The sequence below is a fragment of the Xenopus tropicalis genome, chromosome 2 (genome assembly GCF_000004195.4).
Source record: "Xenopus tropicalis strain Nigerian chromosome 2, UCB_Xtro_10.0, whole genome shotgun sequence".
NCBI lineage: Eukaryota > Metazoa > Chordata > Amphibia > Anura > Pipidae > Xenopus > Xenopus tropicalis.
The window spans coordinates 143,448,634-143,468,804 of NC_030678.2; the positions used below are offsets into that span (position 1 = coordinate 143,448,634).

The 20,171-nt window shown below is 38.7% G+C and overlaps 1 protein-coding gene across 1 annotated transcript in view; it reads right to left on the minus strand.

Annotated features, from left to right (window-relative positions):
* Positions 1-1,460: 1,460 nt before the first annotated feature.
* Positions 1,461-20,171, minus strand: part of pfkm (phosphofructokinase, muscle) — a 36,960-nt gene continuing 18,249 nt past the window's right edge. Inside the window, exons 6-24 of the mRNA XM_002933709.5 lie at positions 18,272-18,461; positions 16,486-16,651; positions 15,162-15,206; positions 14,611-14,719; positions 14,021-14,116; positions 13,577-13,669; positions 13,328-13,453; positions 13,169-13,233; positions 12,044-12,107; positions 10,076-10,222; positions 9,887-9,957; positions 8,788-8,875; positions 8,134-8,286; positions 5,895-6,059; positions 5,148-5,209; positions 4,925-5,036; positions 3,875-3,974; positions 3,684-3,789; positions 1,461-2,618 (exon numbers count right to left, since the gene is read on the minus strand). Coding sequence (XP_002933755.1) covers positions 2,474-2,618; positions 3,684-3,789; positions 3,875-3,974; positions 4,925-5,036; positions 5,148-5,209; positions 5,895-6,059; positions 8,134-8,286; positions 8,788-8,875; positions 9,887-9,957; positions 10,076-10,222; positions 12,044-12,107; positions 13,169-13,233; positions 13,328-13,453; positions 13,577-13,669; positions 14,021-14,116; positions 14,611-14,719; positions 15,162-15,206; positions 16,486-16,651; positions 18,272-18,461 — 2,103 coding nt within the window. The 3' untranslated portion in view covers positions 1,461-2,473. The remainder of the gene's footprint in view (positions 2,619-3,683; positions 3,790-3,874; positions 3,975-4,924; positions 5,037-5,147; positions 5,210-5,894; positions 6,060-8,133; positions 8,287-8,787; positions 8,876-9,886; positions 9,958-10,075; positions 10,223-12,043; positions 12,108-13,168; positions 13,234-13,327; positions 13,454-13,576; positions 13,670-14,020; positions 14,117-14,610; positions 14,720-15,161; positions 15,207-16,485; positions 16,652-18,271; positions 18,462-20,171) is intronic.

Consider the following 20,171-nt stretch of genomic DNA (forward strand, 5'->3'; position numbering starts at 1 on the left):
ATCAACATATTATTAAAGCCAGACCGAGAAGCCACTCTACAGCTATACAAGAGCTCTCAGTCAGACAGCTCTGTGCCCAGAAGACAGCAAATTAATAGAGAGTGCCCTCAGTAGATCAAGTGAGACAACCTTCTACTCCAAACAAGAGGCCAAACTAAAACAAATGACATTTTGTACTGATGACACTTTTGGAATAAAAGATGAAAGGGGTAAAAAGGGCCTCAAATACATACTGCTGGCCACATACCTGTCAGACAGCCTGTTGGGAGGCCACCATATATCGGCCATGGTTACAGCAACAAGAAAGGATCTTTAAATGCCAATAACATAAGGCAAACTGCAGTGCTTTCCCCACTCTCTACTCTACCCTGGGAGGTTCTGGAGCAGTTGCAGAGTCTCAGCCTAAATGAGATTTAGGGATAATGCCTATTTGCTGCCCCCTACCCTTAAAAGCCCAAAACCAGAGGTAAATCTACACACACACATATTATATATATTTATCAGTCCTTGGAGTGTCTGCACTCTAATGCAAAAATTTGTGTATAGCGTGGTGCACAGCCAAATTTATTATGCACAATATTCCAAGACTGGAATATACTTTATTGTGAACACATTGCACAAAATCTATCCAACGTTGATATCTGCAGATTAAAGATTTTTTTGATTTTTTCTAAAGTCCTGTGCGGAGTCCTTCGTTGTTATATATTATATATATATATATATATATATATATATATATATACACATATATATTCACAATCGGTCCGCACTCCCTCCTTGTTCACGTGTCTGGTAGTCTTAATGGGTGCTGCATCTGGTTGTTCCATGTATACAATACTCCATGAGTTATGCGCACTCCAATTTTCAATACTTTATTGTAGATAGTTACATATTTATTACATCAACGTTTCGGTCCTGGTCTTGGACCTTGTTCACGATGTTATACCCTCAATACACAATTTGTTCAAAAAGGACTAAATGAGTACATGACCACCACTAAAAGCACTTAGCATTGGCCTAATGAGTACTTTAGTTTTGGGTTATTTTAACTACCAGTTAGGTGATCTATAGGTCTAATTATGTAATTGGAAATGTCCATATATATATACACACACACACACACATATATTTTACACAAGAGCCATGAATATCCTGTAAATTATATCCTTATAAAAAGTGCTTAGTAATGTCATCAGTTATAATTGGTGCTTAGTGTTGTAATTCCTATCACAGACTCACTGAAACTTGTAGTTTATAATAAATAATGTAGCCTGTGTTGAAAAATATGAGGAAGTTACCTCCATGTTCCATGACCTGTATAAAAGCACTCGGTCTTCGGCCTCATCTCTCACTTTAGTTTTGGGTAATTTTAACTAGCCACTCCTCCCACCCACATGACCTGACCTGCAACCCAAAACTCTCTGTTCTCCAGTGTTAAAAACCCAAACACAACACCATTGTTTTGTTTTAATGGTTTTAATTGCAATATTTTTTAATACAGTTATCCATTAATAATACAGTATTTCGTGCCTGTTTAAGGATGAAACTGACATTTATAATAAATGTTTAATTTTGTTTTATACTTGAATGCAGTACAGTGGTGTGGCACAATCCATTTGAGAATGCGTTTAGATATATTACCCCAAAATCCAAGCTACTGCTGGTATATCACAACCAGCTGAAGAAGTGTATGGCAGCAGTTTGATAGAAACTCTGATCTGCCTGGTTACATAGGTTAATTTACATGTTTATTGTGCAGTTTGATAGAGACTCTGATCTGCCTGGTTACATAGGTTAATTTACATGTTTATTGTGCAGTTTGATAGAGACTCTGATTTGGCTGGTTACATAGGTTAATGTACATGTTTATTGTGCAGTTTGATAGAGACTCTGATTTGGTTGGTTACATAGGTTAATGTACACGTTTATTGTGCAGTTTGATAGAGACTCTGATTTGGTTGGTTACACAGGTTAATGTACACGTTTATTGTGCAGTTTGAAAGAGACTCTGATTTGGTTGGTTACATAGGTTAATGTTCACGTTTATTGTGCAGTTTGATAGAAACTCTGATTTTGGCTGGTTACATAGGTTAATGTACATGTTTATTGTGCAATTTGATAGAGACTCTGATTTGGCTGGTTACATAGGTTAATGTGCAGGTTTTAGTCAGGTCAGTAGTACCATACAGTACTATGCTAGCAGTAGTATCAGTACTGTCAGGTCAGTAGTCCCAGAATACTTTATTTGGCACCACAGTTCATTCTTGGCAAGTGAGTGCTAAGAACAGCACCTTTAACTGATTTATATTCAATCTCTCATCTACATTACAAAGCAAACATCTCAATAATTAACGTTTTAGCAAATAGCAAAATAAGTTCACTGCATGCTGAAAACACACCATTCGGGGGTTTCGTATGTACCCTTCCATCTTTAGCTGTAACAGGCAGCACCTTCAAGCTTGGGGCACCAGCACTAGATATGGGCTGGAGGAGATGTCTTGCGGGTAATGTGTTCCATATGTGCGTGTTCAGATGTGTCCAGGCTGATATTATATTTTGCGAGAATTTTCAGGATGGGGCGGAGTTTCAGCCACCACTGCTCTTTGGGGAGACGATGTCTAAAAATGAAGCAGAGTTTGGCAGATATTTTTAGTACATAGCAAAACTCCTACACCTGAGTTACCTGAGCCAATATACATGGACAAATGAATGAAATATAAAGAAATCTCAATATGATGCTTGTATAAGAATCCAGTCATTCACTACATACAGCTACCACTGCCATTCTTCACTGTAGGTATAAAGAGCTCTGCATAAAGAGGATGGCATAAAAGGAGCAATTGCTCAAGAAGAAATGTCACAGAAAGTCTGGAGTTTGCCAAAAAGTATAAGAGTGACCCAGCTGGAAAAAACATGTTTACACAAGGCAAAGGCAATGATAATTTCCCAAAATTCTAAAAAAGAAAAAAAAAACAACTGTGCAAAATACACAGGAAAAAAGAATCTACAGTCTGTGCAAAAGTTCATCTGTAAGCAGGACACCTATCCCAAACACAAGTAACACTGAGTAAGGACAAAAAGGTGAATGTGTCCGGCAATGGTCCAGTCAAACATCTCATCTCAGTTCAACTGAAAATCTGTGGGACAGTTCCCAACCTTTTAACAGATTCAAAAGAATACTTCCAAGCAGCTAATCAGTTGATTGGCTGACATGATCTGCCTGTGTATAGGCAGCTTCTGCGGAAGATGGTTCAAAAACCCAATGTAAGGGATTTTTAGCTTATGGAATTCTATATAGTATAACATTCCCTTTACAGTTTTGTCACTGTTTTTTTTCCCAAGGGCCCTATGCTTTTGGGTGTTAAATTCCCTGTGTGCCCAAACATAAAAATTTCTATGAGTTTCTATAGCAGTCAATGGGAGTTGTCCTATGCCAAATCAAGCCATATTTGCAAACTCGAAAAACTCAAGGTATTGAAGTTTTCTTATTAGAACAAGTTTTCCGTATTAATAACTAAGTGAGCGAGTTTCTTCGATTTAGAAAAACAAACTTGAATTCACAAACTGGAAAACTGATAAATGAGCCCATAAATGCTATATGAAGAGAATGTTGCACACAAAATAGCTTATAAAGGGCTACCAAGCGTTAAGAGCGATCATGGTGCAAGTGTAGAGTAACTTACTCAAAATCAGTCTGCTCCTTCAGTTCAACCAGAGGCTGGAAAACAAGACTTCGCTTGCGCATTCCCAGCAAACAAGCCGAGTCTGGTGTGTTAGCGAAAATGCGGCCTGCAAGATTGAAAAAAGTTTAATTGTTCGGTATTCTGGGATAAGCCACATGATTTCAGAGGAAGTTTTCTATCAATATAAATACCATGTCTAGAGCATTCCTTCACTTTCCCTGTCATCCAAAGGACGGCCTTTGCACCCATTTTTGTGCCAAAGTTTCGATCAAAGGGAGTAGGGGTTCCGCCCTATAAAAAAATTTAAAAAATTTGCTTTTGGTTAATATAAAAAGTCTCTTGTTCATGCGATGCGATTGGTCTGATTGCGGATGTTATTATCGTGTACTTAATATAAGCCATAAACTCTGTGTGTGTGTCCAGCCCGTTTATTCCTTTCCTTGCCAGTGCTCCACGCTACTCTAGGAACAATTTGGCAATGTACTTTTCCCATACCATAGAACAGAACTCTGAACCATAGATTGTACCCATTTATGGATGTAAACCTGCACCATAAGCACATTATAAAATAAAGCTTTTTTTAACGTTAAGAGTCAGTCTCTGCATTGATAAGAAATAATTATTTTCTCCAACTTAAAACTAAAATACACAGTGCTATGCAAAGCTTTGTACCGATAGCTGTTACTCATGACTGCCATGTCTACGAGTGGCTTATTTTGGAAGTTCACTTTGCGTAGCGAATTCTGCTGAACCTTCTTGAAAAGGAAGCGGATATATTTCACACTGGTATTCTAATATGGACACTTGTAATTACAGCCACTTTGTGGGTGATTTGTAGATATTATATACTACATACTATATATTACTTATCTCCTATTCCCTTTGCTGCTTTAAATATATACTGCTCCCAAATAGTCCTGGGTGTTTGTTTGGGCTGTGACAGACGGGGAGACTTGTCGCGGGCAACTAATTTCCCCAAAATGCCATCCCACCAGCGCAGAGATGCCTTAAGAGGAAACTTCGGCGATTTTGGCGCCACGTATGCCAGCCCACCAGCTATTTACATTCTAGCCAGTGTGATGGCATTTCAGGGAGATGAGTCGCCTTCGACAAGGGAGATTTGTCGCGCGGCGACTAATCTCCCCGTCTGTCACAGCCCTAAGATTACATTACCCAAAAGTTCTAAACTTGTGCCCCTGTAACTTCCTATACAGCACTTGCCATAAATATACATCTCTTACCTGCTGCATGTGACCAAGGACATTCTTCCTGCAGTCAAAAACACCTTTTCCTTCTTCAGAATACAAATTAAATATAAAATCTGTTGAATAATTGTCATTGCACCTCTCATTCCTTTAACACAGAAAGAAAAATACTGATTAGTAAATTTATATATACCTACAGGGGGAGCCTAACAAATGCTCAGAATTTTTCACTTTACTTGTCCTTTAAAAGATAACATACCTCAGTATTAAACCTCGTTTTACTGTGGTCTTCATTTTTTCTGTAAGGTGCTCAACATTAATCTGTTACAATAATAATAGTCAGGAAAAATATTGATAATAACCCTTTTGGATTAAACAAACACTCTCTCATAATCCAGAACCCTGCAGCCTACTATTTTAGCTGTAAAATCAGTTCTGTGAGCGCCACTGCTGCCATATGTCTGACCAACCTGACAGTCAGTGCAGGTAAGGTAGAACATAAAAGGGCTGATAACCAAGTGGATAGGGAAGGGATTGGGGAGATCCAGAATATAAGCAACAGTGTAGGAAAAATGCATTGTAAATAATAAGGTATATAGTCCAGAGAGCTATTATGATTCTTTACTACTGATTTAACTGTAATCCCAGACTTTATTTCACCATTACTACAGTAGCATCTGCTGAACCATAAACATTCTATTACAAGGGGTATGCATGAACGTTCACATTTTATACTGACAACAGTATTTTATACTGACAACAGCTGCAGGTAGTCCTAACTAGTAGTTATTTACTATGGCTAACATGGAACAGCCATCTCCATACTGTGGTGCAGGTAAATTACTAAATACATAGGTAAATACCACTCCCTGCGGTGTCTTCCCATAACACCTTTCCGAGTAGAAGAGTATGGAAGGGAAAGGAAAACACCCCCAGCCTGATGAATGTAGTTCCTTAAACATCTCACACTCTCTGATTATCAAAGCATTATTTTTGATGCCCTTACTTGTAAATCATGTATGCTGAATTGTTCTTCATAAATATAAGCTGCGTCAGCACCGGCAGCAAATCCTGCCATTGTAGCCAGATAACCACAGTAACCTCCCATTGTCTCAATGATAAAGACTCTTCGCTTAGTGCCTGCGGCAGACTGCTTGATTCGATCGCAGGTCTGTGGTGGGGGAAAAAAAGACATCAATTTTAACATGTTTGTTTGTTATTAGACTTTTTTTTTTAAATTTTATAAACAATCTTGCAGGAACTCTAGTTAGCAATGCTAGGGCAGGAAGGGGTAAATATATGAGGAATAATGTACTCTCTGTGTAAAACTTAAGGTTACTGTCCAAGGAGTTCCATGACCATATATAAAGGTCCAAATCAATATTTAGGCTAGTCATTTGCACAAGACATGGGATTTGAAGCATTCTTGTATTTAAAACAGGGCGTTTGTTATGTTTTTATGATGCACAAATTTCAATGACATCACTAAGCACCTATTTTAACTTATGACTTCACTAAGCAGTGTTTAGAAGAATATATTTTACAGATTATAAGTGTATTATATTTCTATTACATAACTGCAATGCTCACGATTTCATACGTGTTAAATGTTTTAGCAACCTGCTGTTGCTGTAGTGGCAGAACCACAGATGGGAGGCAATGGATCTAGGATGCACCTATGAAAAGAACATGTCATACTAGCCATGCCACATTAGCCTCCAGCTAGCCAGCAAATGGGTAACAATGCAAGAAGGAAATGTTGAAACAGGTATCTGTGGACAAACGTAACCAACTGACTTAACCCCTAGCTTACTCAATATGAAATGCTGCTGGTCTTTCTGCTTTTTGATAACAACAGAGAAGAAAAGCAGTTTAATTAAGGATACTTCATGTCTGCACTAAGGCCAGGGATACCCAAAAAACTAAAGGGACAAAGTTTACAAAAACATGATAGGCTGTACCTATGTTATTAAGTTGTTCTAAATGCATAGGCAAGCAAAGGGGCATGTGAGTTGTTATCTACATGTACTCACTTTGGGGTTTTAAATGCAAGTATAAGGGCTCTGGCACACGGGGAGATTAGTCGCCCGCGACAAATCTCCCTGTTTGCAGGCGACTAATCTCCCCGAGTTGCCTTCACCTGCCATCCCACCGGCGACAATGTAAGCCGCCGGTGGGATGGCACACGCGGCGGCGCGATTTCGGGAAATCTCTGAAAAAGACTCGCGAGGCTTTTTCGGCGATTTGCGCAAAATCACACCACCGCGTGTGACATCCCACCGCCGACTTACATTTTCGCCGGTCGGATGGCAGGTGAAGGCAACTCGGGGAGATTAGTCGCCTGCGAACAGGGAGTTTTGTCGCAGGCGACTAATCTCCCTGTGTGCCAGAGCAGAAAATATATAAGCGGTTTAAAAATTATTCTACAGAATTTAAGTTATCAAGCAGAACTGCACAATTACCCATTTATATTAAGCGTTATCTGTTTATTGGTCAATAGCCATGTACCTAATATAAGCAAGGAATGGACAGCCTTAGGCTAATGCTAGATGTGGGCGTTTTTCATCTTGCATTTAAGCTCAGGTGGAGAAACGGCCAATACATTTTTATCTGCTCCTAAATGTATCTGCACTTGCAGGCACCGTCTCAGCCTGTGTCTAACACATGGAATGGATTTCAGCACAAAAATGCTTACTTCCGCATTTCTGCAACAAAATCAACTTTGTGTGTGTACACAGGCAGATGCAATAGTATCAGTGTAGAAACATAAGGAGCAGATGAGAGCTTATCAGATGTTTCTCCTCCTATGTTTAAACACAAGCAAAGAAACAGCCATGCGTGGCTTAGCCATAGATTACAATGTGCCACTCACACAAATGAAACAAAGCTGGCAGAAAGGGGTGTTTCACCCAGCAGATAATGTGAACTGCCAGGAGAACATATCCTATTAATAGAAGGGCTAAGCTACAATTCATTATTGTCTCTCTCTTTACCATGAGTAAGCACAGAAACATGGCATACTCTATGCTTTGGCAGAAGAAAGACAGACTACCTCCGCTCAAATTTAACAGCAGCCCAATTGGGATTGCAAAAGAAAGACATAAGAAAGTAGACATAAGCTATACCCTTGCATTTTCTATTTATTAATTATAAATGCAATATAAGCAATTCTTATTATATGTATGTTCAAGAGGTAAACATTTAGAGGGAAACCCAGGTATATTGTAAAAGTGAGAAGTACTTACAACTGTAATTGTGTTAAGAGCCGTATCTGCACCAATACTGAAATCAGATCCAGGAACATTGTTTGACACAGTGGCGGGGATAACAACAATGGGTATGCATAGTTCTTCATACTTGCAACGCCCTTCCATCAGTTCCAAGCTGCCTGTAAATGCCTAAAAATTGCAAACAGTATCATGAACACACGAATTGTCACATCTAGTGATACTTAATATATCTTCTCCTTGATATTTAAGAATGACTGAATAATTCTACTCAACTCTACTGTTTAATCTGTTCAAAGTAGTTTTACATCTCTTTCACGTTTGTGAATGCTATTAGCGTGAACATACTCTCTTCATTATTACATGCTGGTAGATTTATTTGAGAAATGATCATACAGGCATGCATATACAATCATCAGCCAATTGGATAAATGGGTCCCCAGATACATCTGGAAACTGCTAAATGACCAACCTTTAATGGCTAATGTTTGGTTACCAGTGTACCAATCACCAGCCAGTCTGGCAATCATGCTCAACAAGAATCTCTGCCCTTACAAAGCTTAAGTGTAAAATATGTATTTTACGGTTTTAGGTTACTGGCCCTTTACTTTCCCTTATCTTGGGCATGGAATAGGATAAAATTAATTTTTAAGAAAGCAAATTATGACTTACCTCAAAACCGCCTATAATGATCAGCCCATGTATATTATAGTTGCTTATGGTATTACTGATGTCTTCAAAGTATTTCTTGGGCAGAGTCCTGTGTCAAAAACATTAGATAATTTTAGACAATAGATAATTAGCAGTAATCACAGTAACAGGGTTCATTCCTTTCTATGTTCTTTAGGAGTGACCGGCATACAGTCATTACAAGTCAACGCTATTCATTCTGCAGTGACAAATGACACCAGCCCTAATATGTTTTTTATTATTATTATAGTCATGAAGGGGTTACCAGTCATATCACTGAATTTAGCAAGATAGTATGGGCAAATTTCTACCTTAACTCAGATATTTAAAGGCACAGATCAAAAAGCTGCTGTGAAGCCAACGATGAAGACAGGTGAGTAAAATTCATTAGTCAGCAACAAGATTATATAGGATGGAAAATATGTATTTTATTAGTTTTATGATTTCAGGGTCTAACCTCCAGTAAGCACTATAAGGTGAGCAAAGATATGCAAATGGCTGGAGGTGATCCTCCATAGCTACTTTATTTAATACTTCCTTCCCCTATCCTCCCTTTCATTAGGTACAGTGCAACTGCTGTGTGATATCACCACTGCAAGGCCTTGCAGTGGTGTAATTATGTTGCTGATGATGTTACTTGGCCCCATAGCTAATTCAGTCAACCCATTCTGACAAGGCATATTAACATTGCTTTTTATTTAGGGCCTTACACTCCTGGGTCCTCCAGCAACCTGCAGGGATGGTTCCTATGCAGTTACGCCTCTGTTGCCTTGGCAAAGTGGCCCATAGTACTATGGGCTGACTAAGGGGCAAAATCTGGATACTTCTAAGAGGGGTTCCTTTGCCTTTAGTACTTATGGGGCAGTGGTCTTATGCTACTACATCTGTAACTAATGGTGAAAGATAATAAGATTATTAGTGCTGCTCTGGTCAGTACTTTGCAGCTCCTGCCCATTCCTAGTACAAATATAACAGGAAGAAAGGTGCAACAGAGAGACCTATGTACAGCAATAACTAGATATGGCAATATGGCTGATTCAAGATAATGAAAATACACCCAAAAGAGCACAATATAATTTACCTCTTAGTGCCAAGACGTGATCCTCCTTGTCCAGTCCATCCACCAACACCGCTCCATCCAATTTCTTCAAGCTGTCATTGAAGGGAACACTATATGAACTATTTCAATTACAAGGGCTTTACAAATTCTACAGGCATAGTAAGATATCAGTCATAGAAGAGGAAGAAACTATTTAAAATACCAATGTACCTGTCCTTTTGCAAGCCCCTCAAATCCATCATGAACAGCAAACATTGTGTGACCTTGAATAATGCCAATTCTCACTGTGGACCTCACTGCTGCATTCATGCCTGCTGCGGGTGCTCCAACATTCAGAATAGCCAGATTATACCCACTCTATAAAGGGAACATAACATAGATTGAGAATGAATACTTCTTAGAAGTAACAGCTTCCTTAAGGTCCCCATACACGGGCCGATAGTAGCTGCCGATATCGGTCCCTTGGACCGATTCGGCAGCTAATCGGTCCGTGTATGGGCACTCCCGACTAGCCTGCCCGACCGATATCTGGCCTCAAATCGTCCAGATCTCGATCGGGCAGGTTAGAAAATCTGGTCGGATCGGGGACCGCATCAGCTCGTTGATGCGGTCCCCGAACCGACTGCCCATCTGCCGCAATATAATCCGATCGTTTGGCCCCAGGGCCAAACGATCGGATTATTTTTTTTTTTTAAAGCATCTGGCTCCCCGATATCGCCCACCCGTAGGTGGGGATATCGGGGGAAGATCCGCTCGCTTGGCGATCTCGCCAAGCGAGCGGATCTTACAGTGTATGGGGACCTTAACACACAGCTACGGTGCCAAACTAAAAAGCCTGTGTATAAAATTACACTGTTTACATGGCAAATAATTCACTCTACCATTTAAAATGTTATTCTTGAACCAACAAATGTATTTTTTTAGCTGTAATATTGTGCCTGAGTCTGAGCTTTCAGAAGGAGCCAGCGCTACACATTAGAACTGCTTTCAGGTAACCTATTGTTTCTCCTGCTCCCATGTAACTGGAGGAGTTTTACTATTGAGTGCTATTTTAATATCTACCACTTTTAGCAATACAGGTGTCAGGTAGGTGCTAAATTGCTTCCTTCCCATCAGGCCCAGACTGGCAATCTGTGAGTTCTGGCAAATGTCAAAGGGGCTGCTGTAAGATGCCACAGACAGTCACTATTTATTGGGTTGGTGGGGCTGTTTGGGCCTCTGTGTACCTGGAACGCCAGGGCCTATTTTGAATCCCAGTCCAGACCTGCTTCCCATTGTTATGCTGATTGGTTGATGGGGGGAAAGGAAGGGGGTGATATCACTTCAACTTGCAGTGCAGTGGTAAAGTGTGACTGAAGTTTATTAGAGCACAAGTCACATGGCTGCAGCACCCCGGGAAATTACGAATATGGCTAGCCCCATGTGAAATTTCAAAATGAAATATAAAAAAATCTGTTTGCACAAAATGGTTTCAATGCAGGATTTTGCTGGAGAAGCTCTATTAAAGGGGACCTGTCACCCACATATAAAAAGTTGTATAATAAAAGCCCTTTGAAGATTAAACATGAAACTCAAATTCTTTTTTTAATTAAATCATCTATACCTGTTATAAATCTATTTAAAAATATGAGCTGTCAATCATATGTTGCCTGCCCCGCCTCTATGCCGCAGGCATAGGGGCAGGCAATATATGATTGACAGCTCAGATTTTTAATAATAATTACTTTAACGGTCCATTCAGCACTTCCTATACATCACCTAGATGGCAAATGCATAAGATTTTGGGGTAATACAAAGCTTGTCTTAATAACACAACACAAATAACACAAAATGGCGGTGCCCTGCTGGCTGTGACTACTAATTTCAAGACTGAAGGGAAAATAAATTCAATAATTGAAATAGTGTAAGTAAAGTTTATTTTGCTATATTAACCTGATTCAAAAGGATTTGGAATTATTTCTTAGGGTGACAGGTCCCCTTTAACACATTTTCCCATGATATTATTCCTTTAAGATTTGCTTTCAGGGGCTTTCTAAGATTGTATCTGAACTATTGTACATCATATGATGATTAATACCATAGTTTCAAACACTATAACCTGGTTAAAAGATACTAAATGTTGAACAACAGTCGGCAGTTATTTACACACAAAAAGAATTAAAATCCCCTGCTCTGTACCTTTGTAGCTGTAGGTCTGACATGAGCCAAGGTTCTATAAACCTTCCAGTTGTTTTCAAAACTCCTGCAAAAATAAAGCAGCTGATCACTTTTAACAGTCAACTGGGTGTAATAATTGTCTAATTCTATTCACAGATTTCTACTTTTTACACATATGCATATACTATGATTACAAAAAGAATTTAGTGAATTGTAACATTGTAAGCTTAAAGTATTACATTGCCTTGGAGTATGGGCAGCATGGTGGCTCAGTGAGTAGCACTTCTGCCTTGCAGTACTGAGGTCCTAAATTCAATCCTGGCCTGGACACTATCTGCAAGGAATGTTCTTCCCGTGTCTGTGTGGGTTTCCTTCCACACTCCAAAAACATACACACAGGTTAAGTGGCTCCTGACTATATTGCCTATAGCATGTGTGAATGAGATAGGGCAGAGACTGATGTGAATGATGAATAATCTCTGTAAAGCGCTGCAGAACTGTGTTGGAGCTATATAAATAACAGGAAATTAATAAACGTAACTGGAGCCTCAGTACCCTGGTGAGGAAAGCTCAGGGCAAACAGTTAATACTGTGAATCATATCAATAGCTACTGTAGGTGTAATGAAAGGGGTTGTAAATTATATATAGTGTAAGGAGCCTTTTGAGCAGAGAACGTAAATAAAATGGGAGTGTTGCAAAATTTTCCATACTCCAAAAAGCTGCACTTTCACAGTAAAGCATTTTCAAAATTATTCATTGTTAACAGTTACGGTCAGCACTGCTATTGAACACTTTACCAGCTTCAGTGTGTGGGTGCATCTTTTGTGAGCTCTTCTGAGCATACATAGGCAGTCTGCACTCACTATTATACCAAGATCCACAATGAATAATATATGCAATCTCTAACAGCAGCACAAAAGCACGTTTGGAGTTACCCAAGTATATGGTATCGATATGGTCTGCCTTGTGGCATAGAAACACAAAATGGCCAGATACCTCAATGCACTGACACAGCAAGAGTTAAAAATAGCTATGTAGCTTTGCTTTTTTATTACCAAATAAACAGCCACATATAACAGATGCATTAATACCAATTATTATTGGTATTACCATGTGAATGCAAAACACTTGCTCAAAGCTCTTACCTTCCTCGTAATTTAAGGGCCTCATCAAACCTCTTCTCAGTCATCGCCTGTGTCACGTCCTTAGTCTGTTAGTATAAAAAACAAGTTAATTACCTGGTCTATAACATTATTGAAGAATTTAGTTTGGTTTGCTATGCTGATTGATGGAAATTTTCTTACCACTTGTACACATTCCATCAGTGGAAGTCTAATTGCTTGATTTCCAGACAAACTGACCACACAAGCTGGTGTATCTGGTGTTCCTTCCAACAGGGCCATCACAGCTTCAACACCCATTCGGCTTCCCTAATGGACAAATATAATTGCCATTTAAGGCTAACTACGTTCCCCCAGACATGACAGCCAAGTAATATGCCATATTTTATGAGGCGAAACAATTAATAAAGACAGAGCACAATTTCTTCTTACCAAAATTCTGTCGAAGGCGGATGGTGTTCCACCTCGCTGAACATGTCCAAGCACAGTGACCCTTGTGTCATATCCCAGACGTTTTACCACTAACTGATATGTATGTAAACAGAACAAGCATTAGCTTACAAGTTACAATAAAAGTTAATATGTTGACTTGCCAACTTAACAGTAATCTATCCGTTAGCATGGTTGGCTATAGTTCTAACACTGGTTGGTGCTATTGTGGTAGCAAAAAGTCTGTTGATGGTGGCTCATTATATTAGTGAGACATATTAATAGCTGGCAGTTTCAGCTTTTCCTTTTTAACTATACATCTGTTCTCTACTAAGTATAATGTGTAGCTATAATTTTGGTGCTATTCATTTGGTGGCAAAACTTCTCCCATGTCCCTATTTACTATATACCCCATTTACATTGCTACTAAGTCTGAATTCAACTTACATCTTTAACTAGATCGGATGTAATGGGTTTGCCATTCAGATCAATTGCGCCTTCAGCAACGATGATAATGTTCAGCCGTGATCCACGTCCTCTTGTCTGAAAGCATATATGTAGTTAGCACTTATACCAACAGAGGGCGCTACAAGACACATTAAAACAATACAAATCTCTGCAGCACAAACATATATACATAAAATATACTTGATTTCTTAAATCCTGTTGTAATAGTGACTAAAATACCTTTGAAAACATTTAGCCTCAAGCAGTATAAACACATAAAAGTAAAAGCTAATGAGGAATCAGGGTGCACAGATTGAGCAAAGTATGGGAGCCATTAATGGGAAGTAACAGCAAAAAGAACCTGCACAGAATTGCCTTCATCCCATAAATAACCCATTATGAAGAAGTTACATTTTCTGTTCTATTGTAAATCCTTGTGCTGTTTGGCTTTCTAGCAATTATCACAGTCTTAGATAACAGTAAAAGTAAGTAAGCAACTGGTATATGGGAATTTTGCAGGGCTAATTAGTGCTAATAATTTCACTACACAAAAACGCTCTCCTAAAAATAAAGATATCAGGTTAGATTACCTCACTTAACCTTCTACAAAGATGTTCTTCCCAGTTCTCTTCAGGCGGTGATTCTGGAATGAAAACCCAATCAGCACCACAGGCAAGAGCCGTTATCAAGGCCAAATACCTTATAAAAAGAGAGAGTTGCATGGAGTTTCTGTTGCATCAAATTGGCATACTAGGTTGACAATACAAAGAGTTACTTTAATAAAATGAAAGAGGGAAAAAAGAAACTACCAGCTATAGAATAAAGAGGCATTAAGTATGTGGTGTTTTACAGCAGATGTTTTCCTATTGGCATTTACTAGTTGGTCAGGGAGCAAAACACTACAGTTCTTGCTGACTGAAAATGTATGAAGGTCTTTTCAACCCTGCCATAAGCAGAAATTCAACGTGCTCAGCTTCTAATAAAAAATAGGTACTGTGATACAAACCAAGGTAACAATATAAGTTGATACATCTACTTGTATCAAGTAGTAACTGAAATAAGAAAACAAACACTTGGAAACAATGACTTTTTGCTTGGGATAATTCAGTATATTTTCTATGACCCACAGTGCAATACATACCCACAGTGTCGACCCATCACTTCAAGAACAAAGGTCCTCTGGTGACTGAAAAACAGTAATAAATGATCAAAATGGTATATTATTTGTATGTTATCTTATACTAAAAGAAAATACAGGATAAGCAAATGGTCACATAAAATTTGATACTGCTTTACTCAGGCTTTGTAATTCAATGTTTAAGGCAATGTATGGTTTATGGTAGACCCACACTTACAATCAATCTCGCCAATTCCAAACGGTCCTCCTTTAGAAAATTTCCACTCTTCTATACGATCATACTGCATAATAATTGAATGGAAATGGCACACCTGACTGGCCAATAATTCCCATTTGCCTGTGCATAGGTGAACTGGTACAACATTAGACTGTTTGGAATGCACTTACTAGACCGATACAATTTGCCAATCTGTTTGTGTAGCCCAAATGCATTCCCCAAATATATATATATATATATATATATATATATATATATATATGGTTTATTAAACATTAATTTTAAAGAACTAAATCTTAAAGGGTTTGTTAACCTTTAAAATATATTTTCTATTATTTGCTGTTTTTGAGTTATTTAGCTTTTTATTCAGCAGCTTTGCAGTTTTCAGTTTCAGCAATCTGGTTGCTAGGGTCCAAGTTACCCTAGCAACCATGCATTTATTTGAATGAGAGACTGGAATATGAAAAGAGAGGGCTTGAATATACTGTATATAGAATACAAATGTCACAATATAAGGCTGATTAGTAAACAATTCAGATTCACATAACATGGCAGCCCTGAAACCAGTGCTACTAGCAGCAGAATTTAATAATCAGCCCTGTAACATCAGCTTATATGACAGTCCAGCTTAATTTTCTGCTTGATAATTTGTGACAACCCCTAAGCTTAGCTTCTCATCAGCTGCCCAGAGCATGTGCAGTGTCATGGACACTTCTAAATGAATCCAAGAGGGTCCACCTGTAAAGGCTCAAATCATTACTGATACAGACAAGCTGAACCTTTAGGCTGGTGCAGTAAATTCAATATATAAAATATAGTATTTCTAGCTATATTCATTTTTAGGGTTTAGTTCTCCTTTAGCATTGTACAAATGTTCCAGTAAAATAGATCAGATGTTGGAGTATATGCCTTCACGAGAAGGAGTTAAAGGCCACTGTGCACATAATAAATCATAATGATAAAGACCCCCAAAAACATTTTGATGAATAACATTACACTGAATTGCCATAGAAATAGAAGTTTAAAATTTCTCCATGGTGAGATTTTTGTAATTTTTTAATGGCTTTCTTTTATATGTATTATAAGACAATATAAAGTGTAACCGCTTACCTTTGTGCAGTGGTTGTGATGGCATCTACTATTTCCATTATTCTGTGTAAGGCAGAGTCTGTACCGATTGTCATATCAGTGCCACAGAAATCATTATCAATGGATCCAACTAACCCAACAATATTCAGATGACTAGACTTTTTGGATTCGTCAGCAGTAATTCTACCTATACAAAGACACATAGTTTCCTTCATTTATAAAAGCTCATAGATGACATTTACAAAATATATTGTCAATAATAAAAGCTGAATCAGTGAAAAACTCATAGCTGTTTAGAGTTAAAAGTTACTGATGCATGTGTGCAGAAGGCAAGGCACTGTTCGTATTCAAGGTTAAGTACAGGCTTCTATCTGAATCCTGTTATCTTGTATACAAATGGGATCAGAATACAAAACTTTTGTTAATCTCTAGTTATTTGCCATTAGGGTGAAGGCACAATACTGAGAAATGCCTCTGCTAAAACACATGAAGAGACAATTATCAGGAAATGATCAGCATTGTCTTAGTTTTGTTTTAGGGCTCTGGCACACAGGGAGATTAGTCGCCCGCGACAAATCTCCCTTGTCACAGGCGACTAATCTCCCCAAACTACCATCCCACCGGCGAAAAAATGTAAGTCACCGGTGGGATGGCACATGCTGCACAGGCGATTTCGGCAAATCGCCGAAGTTGCCTCGCGAGGCATTTTCGGCAATCTGCCAAAATCGCCTGCGCAGCGTGTGCCATCCCACCGGAGACTTACATTTTCGCCGGTGGGATGGCAATCCGGGGAGATTAGTTGCCAGCGAACAGGGAGATTTGTCGCGGGCGACTAATCTCTCCGTGTGCCAGAGCCCTTAGTAGCCGTGACAAGTAGCTGCTACTAGTAGCTCCTACTATTAGCTCCGTGTGTCATACAAGGTAGAATCAATAAGGGTTTAGGGCCGCGGCAGACAGGGGGAGATTAGTTGCCCGTGACAAATCTCCCTTGTTGCGGGCGACTAATCTCCCCGACATGCCATCCCACCGGCTAGAATGTAAATCGCCAGTGGGATGGCATATGGACGCCGAAGTTGCCATCCCACCGGTGAATTGCATTCAAGCTGGTGGGATGGCATATCGGGGAGATTAGTCGCCTGCGACAAGGGAGATTTGTCGTGGGCGACTAATCTCCCTGTCTGCCACGGCCCTTAGACAACTTCATTAAAGGGTGTCTAAATTGCAAACTTGAAGATGTTAAAATACTCTTGCAATTTGGAGCTCGACAAGGTATCAAGGGTTCCAAGTTGAAAACACAGCATAACATAGTAGGGGTCATTTACCATCAGGATCATTTTTAAGAAGGCAGACGACAAAATACAAAAAAAATGCAATGCAATTTTTTTTTAAATCATTTTGCCCCTGTCCTCCTTTCACAAATTGGTGCAATTCTCTGCACTTTGTTTTGGAGCACAAAGACCTGAGGCTAGCCCCATGAATACAGCATTGCCTGCATTTGCAAGTGATGCATTTATGATGGGGGGGTGGGGGAGGCATGTAATGGCCCCCATCCTGCCTCTTACCCATCCCCTAACCCGCTCCTTTGGATTTTTTATTCCAGTATGAGATGCAGAGTACAGCCATTCCCCCAGGCAAGTGTTACATGCATACGGGGAATGTTCTTGCACATTTTAGTGCTCTTGTGCTTCTGCCAGGGTGGCAAGTAAATTTATGTTAGGATTTATTGTGTAAGTAATAGAAAGTAGATTCACTTAAAAAAATATCTATATTTGGACTAAAACCATGAATTAGGATTAGGTGGGATTACCTGCTTTTACTAAATCAGCCAGCAAGTTGCTCCACTCTGTTCGAAAGGTGTCTGCTCCAGTCAAGCTGCCATCTCCACCAATCACACACAAGTTGGTAATTCCTTTCTTAACCAGATTGCAGGCTGCTTTAAGGCGACCCTCTCGGCCTCGGAAATCTTGACATCTTGCACTGCCTATAACTGTCCCACCCTAAAAAATGAATATGTCATTATGAAATGCAGGCTATCAAGAAATGCCCATATTAAACATTATTTTAAGAAACACGAGTAAAAATAATTTTGTGTCTGCATACCTATAAAAATTGTTTTTGTAAAATTTAAAGGGATACCTTTACCTGCCCTAAATGTTGCATTTTGACTTGGCTCAAGATCATTTTAAATCCTTGTAGAATAGGAAGTATTGGAAACAGTGTGTAAATGGTGACTCTGCTGTGATATTAGCAATGTATATATGTTTAAGAGCAAACACACAACACTTTAGCAAAGCAAGTGAGGGATTAACCTGATTGGAAGGGATATAGGTGTAACCCATATTCCCACTGTTAACAGTCAAAGGGGCAAATGAGAACAAGAGTTATACAGGTATGGGACCTGTTATCCAGAATTCTCAGGACCTGGAGATTTCCAGATAAGGGATCTTTTCATAATTTTGATCTCCATACCTTTAGCCTTCAGTCTGCTAAAATAATTAAACATTAAATAAACCAAGTAGGATTGTTTATCCTCCAATAAGGATTCATTATATCTTAGTTGGGATCAAGTACAAGGTGCTGTTTTATTATCACAGAGAAAAAGAAACTCATTTTTACCATTTAAATTATTGGATTAAAATGGAGCCTATGGGACATGGCCTTCCCGTAATTCGGAGCTTTCTGAATAACAAGTTTCTGAATAACGGATCCCATACCTGTATTAACCAGTGGGTTGAAACTTGCTAAAGCTTTCTTTTTTGTTCTTACTGATAAATAAAAACTGCATACATCAAACATAACAGTTGCTTGTAAAACATAATACTTGGGGAAGCTTTCTTCGAGGGATTTAATTAAATTATGTTTTAGTATTATTGATCTCTAAAAGCATACACGCATACTGAGTGGTAAATGCAAAGGTCAAGAGTATCACTTATTTATAGATGGTATTTGAAAATGGACACCAATTACAACTTTAAACTGGTGTATTTTTGGCACAAGCTCGACAGGTTATTTTTTGTCTTTGAACCAGAGAGTACAACTGGCAAGTCTCCAGGCACAAGTACCCTTTTCTTGGCAAATGGCAACCTCAAAGGAAATGTCAAGATATAACAGCCCAGCTCCATAGCACAGACCAATATACTATAGTGCAAAAGGCACTGGAGAAGAACATATAGTATACAAATTATAAATAAATGATTCCAAGAACCTTTCTGCAGCTATTTTGATACAATAAATATTAATGTATACTGCACTTGATGACTATTGATTAGCAATCAGTTTCATTTATATAGACATGTTATTAATCTCAGTAAAAAGGAAAGCAAAACACAAGTATAGATATGGGTTCCAAATTCTGGGATGGACTTTTTCCAAAGACTCCATTTGAAAGGACAAGTCAACCCATAATATAATTTTTTGCCTAATAAAAGAAAAAAAAGATTCTAAAGCAACTTTGCAATATACATTTATTACACAATTGTAATAGTTTTTTAGTTAATTGTATATATACAGTAACTGCTATTAAAAGCAGTGTCTGTCCTTTCTATTCCCTGCCCTGGCGCTCTGACTCTTGAAACAATATAACCAGAGTTAGACTGGGACCCCAGGGGCCCACCAGAAAACCTAGACCAAGTTTCCACTCTCCAAACTATTTTTCATCCACTTCTTACTCAGTCTCTATATTTTCTTAGTCTTTTTTATCTTTATAT